General features: G+C 32.8%; 2 protein-coding genes across 2 annotated transcripts; one reads left to right on the forward strand and one right to left on the reverse strand.

The window, feature by feature from the left end:
• Nucleotides 1-1,207: 1,207 nt before the first annotated feature.
• Nucleotides 1,208-2,660, reverse strand: LOC106755900 (casparian strip membrane protein 1-like). The gene is made up of 3 exons (XM_014638126.2): nt 2,406-2,660; nt 2,207-2,330; nt 1,208-1,574 (listed from the first exon to the last, which is right to left on the reverse strand). The coding sequence occupies exons 1-3, from the start codon at nt 2,642-2,644 to the stop codon at nt 1,350-1,352; spliced, it is 588 nt and encodes a 195-aa protein (XP_014493612.1). The 5' UTR covers nt 2,645-2,660; the 3' UTR covers nt 1,208-1,349.
• A 1,161-nt stretch (nt 2,661-3,821) lies between these two features.
• On the forward strand, nt 3,822-8,439 carry LOC106755695 (the record flags this gene model as incomplete). Its single annotated transcript, XM_014637898.2, is given in 8 exon segments — nt 3,822-4,294; nt 5,277-5,344; nt 5,767-5,837; nt 5,988-6,260; nt 7,620-7,783; nt 7,871-7,926; nt 8,185-8,237; nt 8,322-8,439. Coding segments are annotated over 8 exon segments (1,102 nt in total), but the record flags the coding sequence as incomplete, so codon positions are not given.
• Nucleotides 8,440-8,768: the final 329 nt, after the last annotated feature.

The following is an 8,768-nucleotide window of genomic DNA, read 5'->3' on the forward strand; positions in this document are numbered from 1 at the left end:
GTCACATATAAGCGTCATGGTTATAAATAAACCAATAGATTCCATCTTTGTCAATGGAGAAAAAGTATTACCATAATACAATCCAAAAATTTGTCTGTAACCTTTGGTCACAAGAAAAGCTTTGAGGTGATCGGTAGTGCCATCAAGACCAACTTTGATAATAAAAGCCCACCTGCAACCAACAACAAATTTTCTAGACGATAATGGGACAAACTCCTAAGTTTCACTATTCTGAAGAACACTTAGTTCATCTAGCATAGTTTGACACCAACTAGGATGGACTAAGGCATGAGTAACAAATTTTAGGATGGTCACAGAAGAAATAGACGAAAGACACGTATAAAAAGGTAAAGACAATCTATGATAACTTAAAGCAATATAATGTGAAGAAAGATTAGAGTAGAACATAGTCTTTTAATTTTATGTTTTTTCTTTTCAATAAAGTCTGCTTGTAAAATAATGCTATTTTTAATTAAGATTTTCAATAAAACAGAAACAAAATTTTATTTTAAATTATGTAATTTATATTAATTATAGATTTTAGTAACTGATTATGGAAATCTCCTTCTTAAACTTTATTTTTTAAGAATTATAAAAAAAGTGAAAGATTGTTAAGGCAAAAGTATAACTATACCATGATTTCAATTAAGCACTTGTCATAACAAAGTGAGAAATATGAAGAAGCTTCATTAGGAAAACATAGAATTATGAAATTGTGTAAGACAAAAGTGCTTCTTATGTGACATATAATAGAATATCTTGCAATTTTTACTTTGTCTTATAAGTGAAATACTCATTTGATGTGAGTGCACATATATACTTTAACTTTAGATATCCAACAAAAACATTTTGTAAGCTTAAATGGTAAAGAATGTCTTCGTCTTTTGTTTCCTTAGATAATCTACATAAACCAAAAGTCTATATTAAGATCATTAGAAAGACAAGCTAAAACTATTTTGTTTCAATACCTTTCTAATTTTAAATCTAGTATTTGTATATTTGGTACTTTATTTTAAAACTTATACAATTATAATATTTTCATCATCATAGAAAGAAAATGTATCTTTTTTAATATTGAATTATTAATAATATCTATTTTTCTTACAAATAGAGAACAATGGGATAAAATATTTTACTGTGTATTTTATAATTTTATTTTCAATCTTTTCGGAAAGAAAAATAAAAGGGTAGAAGAATCTGAAATAAATTGAACATGGGATAGGTCAAACTTCTGACATTAGAAAATCATTGGAAATAATCAGGAACACATCTTAAAAGGAAATTAAAGTGAACAAAAAAAGAAGAATAGTTGAGGAATAATAAACCAAACATTACAGTGATAATCTTAATTAACTATGGTAGTGTCTTTTGAGGAGCAAAGCAGACATAATAACGAGAAGCACAAGGATAAGCACAGCGACGAAGGACGCAACCACAGCTCCACTGGTTTGGGCACAAAAGTCTCCAAACTGGTTGCAGATGGCAAGCCAGTTGGAGTCTTGATTGCCGTTGTGTGCCAAGTAAACGATAGCAGCTGCCGAAGCACCACTAGCTGTGGCCAAAGTCAGAAACACCTGCATTTTACAAACAAACAATTAAATGTAAATGTGAATAGTAATTTGAACCACTGCAGAAAGGAGTTTAGATATATGATATTTTAGTCTTTTATCGTCAGATTTAGATTCAACGTCTATGTGGATGACGTCAATAAAACTTGGGACTCGAGAAACTTGATGTCTATATGGAAAATGATATTTTAACACCAATTTTTTGATACTGCACACGTGTCAAAATGTGGTTGGACGATTTCAAATTAAAAAAAAAAACTTTGGTTTTTATCTTCCAAATATGTCTTTATCTCAGTTTTTTTAATTTGAAATCGTCCAACCACGTTTTGACACGTATGCAGTGTCAAAAATTGGTGTCAAAATATCATTTTCCTGTCTATATAAACATCGGATGTAGATATATCAGACATGTATAGAAACGTCAGACGTCTTTAGAACTTTAGACGTATATTATTTTAATCTTTTAACATCATATTCAGATCCAACGTATATGTGGGTGACGTTAATAAAGGACTGATGTTTATATACACATCAGATGTGGATTTTTATATACACATCAGATGTGGATATACCAAACGTCTATAAAAACGTAATATAACAGACGTCTATAGAATTAAGGTTGGTTGATAGTTAATTACTGTGTCTAGGATGATGAGGAAAAGCCTTGGTCCAGCTGCATGAGGGCGTATGATGGCTACGACTGAGAAGGGTAGTGACAGGACAAGATACCCAGCCACGAGTGACATTGTAATCACAAAAAACCTGTATTTTGGTAACCATTAGAACTGGATTGTTAAGAAAAGGCATAAATATGAAAAAAAAACCTTGATTACATACTGAAAAGTAGTGAAGCTATCGTAACTAGCTTCAAACTGAAAGAACTGAGTGAAGAAAGGGAGCGTTTGATCACTTGTTCCCATAGTTGCTGCAGCAGCAAGAGAAGATGCTATGCCACCCAACCTTAGAATGAAGTCCATTATGGCTAACCCTTTCTTCCACCCTCCTGCCCTTGCAACTGCAACTGCTTTTCCTTTAGCAACATTGCTGGATTCTGGAACATCCACGGTCGTTGACATCCTCTGTCCTATGTATGATTCTACTCAAATATGATGCAAATGGTCCATGCCAATATACCTTATATAGAGAGAGAATGGTCAGCGTTCATATATATTTTATAAATGAAGGCCATCCATGAGAGGAGTTGTTAAAACCATTTCCACTTAGAGAAATAGTTAGTGGAGATAGGTTTCAGAGAAATAATTAATAATATGTTTTATGTATTTCTTAATCATAGTTTTTTATTTACAAGTTGGAATTAGATACAATCAAATTTCATCACTATCATGTTTTTAAAGTTTAGTTTTTTAATACAGTATATTCATTAACTATTTAGTTACAGAAATTTACAACTCTTTGCTTTATATCACTTCTCATTTAGATATTTTATTAAAACCTATGTTATTTGACAAAGTTGGTGAACAAGTGTATTTGGTTCTTTATGAATATACAAATAAAAACAATATTTTTATTTGAACTTTGGTCCAACATACTTTGTACAGCCTTTGTTTTTACTTAGTTTTGAGTAAAAAGATATTTATTTTAGCAAATAAGAACTGCCTGTGTTGTCATAACATTGCTTAAGAAAGAAATTGAATTTTAATTATGTAAGGAACACATTTAATGCAAGTCTCTTTACAAGGTTGACAGACAAAAATATAATTTTATTTGAGTTAAAAAACACTAACAGAAAATTATTTGCTATAACTCTTCCTTCCTTGTTCATTTGAGTGAATTTGGATAATAGTAAGTGATTAAAAAGATTTAAAGATAATTTTTTATTGTTTATTTAAATAGATTTGGAAGTAAGTAAGAATAAATTTAAAAATAAAATTTATAAAAATTAGTGTAGAATTTAATTTATATGATAGATTAAAAAAAATTACTTCTAAATTCAGCCTCACTTACCTCCAAATCTATTTAAATATCAAATAAAAAAATTTATCATCAAATCTTATTTAATCTCTCTGAAATCCATCCATTCAAATAAACAAAAGATGGAGAATCGATTGATTACTAAATGTCAAAAAAACACTCTTAAAATCTTTGTGAGCTTTCAAACTCTGTAAAAGAACAGAGTTGAAATCATTAGGGTAAATAATTTGAAATGATTATTTTTTTCTTTGACTATATATTATCTAAAAGAGAGTTGAAATGGTCATGTAATAATTTATGCACATGTGCAGGGTTGAAGTTTTGCAATAAAAGAATGCTGTCAACATTGACCAATGAAGTAGAAGAAGGCATTCAACTAACTGCTCCAAGTCCCTTCAACCTCAAGCCAAGCCAAAGGTTCACAGAATCAAATCATTTCAACTAACTTTCTGTTTGGTGCTGCTGCACTCACGCAACCAACATTAAACCTCTTTCATGCTGGCCTCAGACTCCGGCTCTGTGCTCCGACCCATACCCACTCCCTACCCCACTCGCTCACTCTTCCGCCCTTGCTGTTTCGATCCAGGATCCAGACCCGCAGCCCCCAATCTCACCCTTAAAATGGAACTGCTCCGTCGAATGGGCCGCGGTTGCTTCAAGGCTGACGCCGTCGATGCTCGTGGCCGTGACTTATTCGACACTCGCAACCGTGACTTATTCGATGCCACTGTGGCTGCCTCGCCCAACTCAGTCCCTCGTCACCTTGTTATTATGGTTAACGGAATCATTGGAAGGTAACTACTTTTACCTCTTCCCCCTCTCTGGAATTTCATTCTCACTGTAACATGCTTGCTTACAATTTAATATGGGAATATTTTTTAAAATTTAAATGTTACTCATTAGGTTCTGTTATAGTCAGTGAGTTCTAGGAGCACAACCGCAGTGGTGGACACTAACCAAGTCTTGTTAAAAAAATGCTAAAAGTCCAAAATTTGGTTCTTGTATAAGAATATGAACTTTAAGAATAAAATTATTTAATTGTGTAATTAAATTGATTTTTTAGTTGATAAATTATGAAATATAAATGAAAAATTATGAAAGGATAAGTTTTGTGAAGTCTAACAGTTAGAACAGTATTTGAAGAAGAGTGTTAGAAGGATATAACCTGCTTGCATTTTTTTGTTTGGCATTTCGGACTGAATGAACTCAAAGTCAAACTTGAGGATGACTCAATCTAGTTAGCCGGGCTTAGGAAAATATTTCTCAAACTTGTAACAAACCTTTCCAACTTTTTATAGTCAAAGTTTGAAACAGATACACCTTGTACTAAATTGAATATTTTCATATGCCTTGTTTGTGTTCAATTTTTTCACTTTCAGACTTGTTATTTTATACAAGTTTCACATTCGTCCCATGTTTCAAATGCCAACAAGTCTATAGACATGAATGGAAAGTAGGTGTTAGTCGATCATGGAAGTATAGTTGAAGCTTAAAGGTCAATGTAATCATTCCTAGTATTTAACTGCCTTTTAGGGCTTTACTCTAATCTGGTGTGCTGTTTTCTTTTAGTTTCCCAAAATAGGAATCCATAATAATTGCTGTATTTTTTTTGTCTCAAACTTCACTTTTAGATCAGTAATTGATTGATCGAGCAGATTTCTATCTCTCTACTTATTGTGAATTAATTAGATTCTGGGCCTATTATATATAATTCAATTCAGTTTCATTGTTTGTTTTCTGTGCATGGACGTTCCTTAATGTACCTTGATATTTCAGTGCTGCTGATTGGAGATATGCAGCAGAGCAATTTGTAAAGAAGCTTCCAGATAAAGTAATTGTACACCGTAAGCATTCCGTCTCCTGTCAAAATTTAGTCCTTCTTCAGAGAACATCTGAAAATTTAACTTGAAAATTGAAATGCTACTGGATTGCTAATCTTCTAGTTAGTTTTTTTTTTTATCAATTTGTAAATCACTGGTTGTGAGACGACAAATGGATGGTTTCACGGTATTAATTTATTGGTCGAATGAGTTATTTTTGTCTTTCCTTTTGATCTAGGTCTAAAACATCTTCAACAAAAAAGGATGTTTGGTTGAGGAAATTTCTCAACTTCTTTTTCTTATCTTCTTAAACTTCAAAGCATCATGCTTATTCTATTGATTCTATCCCTGACATTGCCAAGCTCCCTAATCCTTCACTTTTATTATGTTTTGCATTGTTTATAAAGAAAAACATTAATCGCATTTACTTGATAATTTGTGGACAGGCAGTGAATGCAATTCTTCAAAATTGACATTTGATGGCGTTGATACAATGGGTGAGAGGCTAGCTGAAGAGGTACTTTGGTAATAATAAAATGATGATTTTTGTTCTCTTTACACATCTTAATCTCACATTTTCAGACTTCAGTCAATTTTCATTTGCAGTGATGGCTTTGCAATGACTCAGTCATTTATGAACTTTTGGTTTTAATTCATATTTTTGCAGGTATTATCTGTTGTTAGACGTTGGCCAGAGGTGCAGAAGATATCTTTTGTGGCACATTCTCTAGGAGGCTTGGTGGCAAGATATGCTATTGGGAGACTTTATGATTATTCTTCAACATTGACACTTGTCAGCAAAGACGGTTTCAGTGAAGAGAAGTCAGAATATTCAAAGCAATGCCTTGAACAGAGTTATGAACCCAAAATTGCTGGTTTAGAGCCCATGAATTTTATAACATTTGCAACACCACATCTTGGTTCAAGAGGAAACAAACAGGTAGCTTAAGTTTGTTCTGAACTGTAGCTGTAATGTTCCTTTTGTCTTATCATTTAGGTACTTCAATTGTCAAACTTAAAATCATTTGGCATTTCAACTTTCTTTTCAATTGTCAGACTTAAAATCATTTGGTATTTTAACTTTTTTTCAATTGACAGAATTAAAATCTTTTGGCTTTTGAACTTCCTTACAAAATAGAAATTGTCAAACTTAAAATCTTTTGGCATTTCAACTTTCTTACAAAATAGGTGCACATGGTTGGTAATTGAGTACAATTAGTGAAATCATTGCACTTGGTTCCTTCTTATTTCCTGAAAGCCACTTAATTTAAATTCCTAAAGTGATTTGGTTCATGTGATTTCAGTGCTTCAACTGGAGATTAGTATTATCCTAGGTATGCAATTTGCATTTAGTGTCAGTTTATATCTGATGTGTGCCAAGAAAGATATTTTTCCTCTGAATTTTTATTGGTTGTAATTGTATATATTATCCAATAGAAATTGATGAGCACTCAAGCATTCAGGACCCTTAAAAGCAATCTGTCAAGAAGGGAGAACCATGCAAACCACTTAAGTATTCAATTGAACATCCTATACTTACTCTATATGGGACTTAATACCTTAAAGTACCCAAGTTTCTATTATAGCATCGCTACTAAGAGTCAACATCCTGACAGCTTCACTCTACAATGCTGCAGTCGACCTTTCTAGTCAACACCTTTGTAGGTAACCCTTTATTAAACACCTGCAACCATTTATGATACCAATTGATGAACTCCCAAGCACTTTGAGAGCACTCCTTCAAGTGTTCTACTAATGAAGGAGAGCCAAGCCATTTAACTATTTTACTGAGCAACCCATACTTTTTTGATGAGGGACCTAAGCACCAGATAATATCCATTTCCTTATTAACTATCTTCAAATGTCTATGTGGAAGGGTATTGAATATGGATATTTGGACACACACTAAAGGCCAATTACTTGTTTTTTGCAATTGATATAGAATCTTGTGCAAACTACTGTGTTTATATTTGTTTATTGCCTTCTCCGTATAGGAGTGTTCAAAATGTAAAAATATTGAATTTGCAACGTAAGAGAAGAAAAAGTTTTCATATTTTTCCTTAACTCACTTGCCTTAGATTACTGGTGCTATGAATCTTCCTGAATATTTGTGTGTGAACAATCATAAAACATTGAGTTGCATTGAATCTTTTTAATTTTCTGTGGACTATAGCTGTTGTGAAACACAAATTGTGTTGTGATTGGTTTTGTTAGTTAGATCATTGATTCAATGTTGGACATGAAGTGCTTACTGGGCTTGCATTATGGTCTCTTACTGCTTTATTGTTTATTCTTGTAGCTTCCTTTTCTTTGTGGTCTTTCTTTCCTTGAGAGAAGAGCATCCGAAACTGCACATTTAGTTGCTGGGAGATCTGGGAAACATCTCTTCCTCATGGACAACGATGATGGCAAACGTCCTCTGCTCCTGCGAATGGTTAATGACTCTGGCGATTTAAAGTTTATGTTAGTATTAAAGTATCGATTAAACTCATCCAAATGCTAATATTTGTTTGTGTGTTATTTACAATCTAATTGTTTGTGATGGTGTAGGTCAGCTCTACGTGCATTTAAGCGTCGAGTGGCATATGCAAATGCAAACTATGATCGTATCCTCTTTAAAATTTAGGTTTTAGTTAATAATTCCTCTTTGACAAGAGATGATTATGCCTAATGGATCTATAGTCAGCTATTATGAAGAAGTTAGCAGATGCAGTTTGCATGTGCTGTTATAAAGAACTTGTAGACAGCTACGCTCCATTAATTATTAATTTATTTGAAACTGTATAGCGGCACAATGTTGCAGATAATTGTCTAGGATAAATAAATGCTTTTCTTGTTCAGATATTTCTTGACTTGTCTTTAAGATATGGTAGGATGGCGTACCTCATCAATTCGTCGTCAACATGAACTTCCAAAGGTATAGAAAGACTATTTGATAATAGTTTACTTTAGTTCTTTAACTGTTGCCAGAGACTAATTCTTGTTCACTGTGTTGTGCTAGTCCAATCTTCTTGTCATTGATGAGAGATACCCACACATTGTTTATGTTGAAGGAGAGACTGCTGATGACATTGGCAATAAAACATCTAATATTGGAAGCCAAATAATTGACTTAGAAGGTTATTCCTCTATCTTAAAAAGGCTTTATCAATTTTGTAATATAACTTTGATGTTGATCTATGTTGTCTATCTGTATTGCTCCTGTTGAACAATTTAGTATTATGTAGTTAGGAAGATACTGATTTTTTTTCTTATAGTTGATGTTTAGGATGGTAAGTGCTGTTCTTATAGATATATAGTAATAGTGTTGACAAAAAACTTTGGAAGAACCACACCACAAAAGCTAGCCATTGTGGTTAGAACTTGGAAAGTCTTACTCTTGACAAACCCCACACTTAAATCTCATACTTAGACTTGGGACCAAGTCACATTTCAATTGAATCCTAAC

The sequence above is a fragment of the Vigna radiata genome, chromosome 2 (assembly GCF_000741045.1).
Source record: "Vigna radiata var. radiata cultivar VC1973A chromosome 2, Vradiata_ver6, whole genome shotgun sequence".
NCBI classification, from domain to species: domain Eukaryota; kingdom Viridiplantae; phylum Streptophyta; class Magnoliopsida; order Fabales; family Fabaceae; genus Vigna; species Vigna radiata.

Coding starts and splice junctions, on each gene's coding strand:
- LOC106755900 (XM_014638126.2), bottom strand. CDS start 2,644: ATGTCAACGACCGTGGATGTTCCAGAATCCAGCAATGTTGCTAAAGGA. Junction 2,331..2,405: donor GATAGCTTCACTACTTTTCA/GTATGTAATCAA, acceptor ACCAAAATACAG/GTTTTTTGTGATTACAATGT. Junction 1,575..2,206: donor TCCTCATCATCCTAGACACA/GTAATTAACTAT, acceptor TGTAAAATGCAG/GTGTTTCTGACTTTGGCCAC.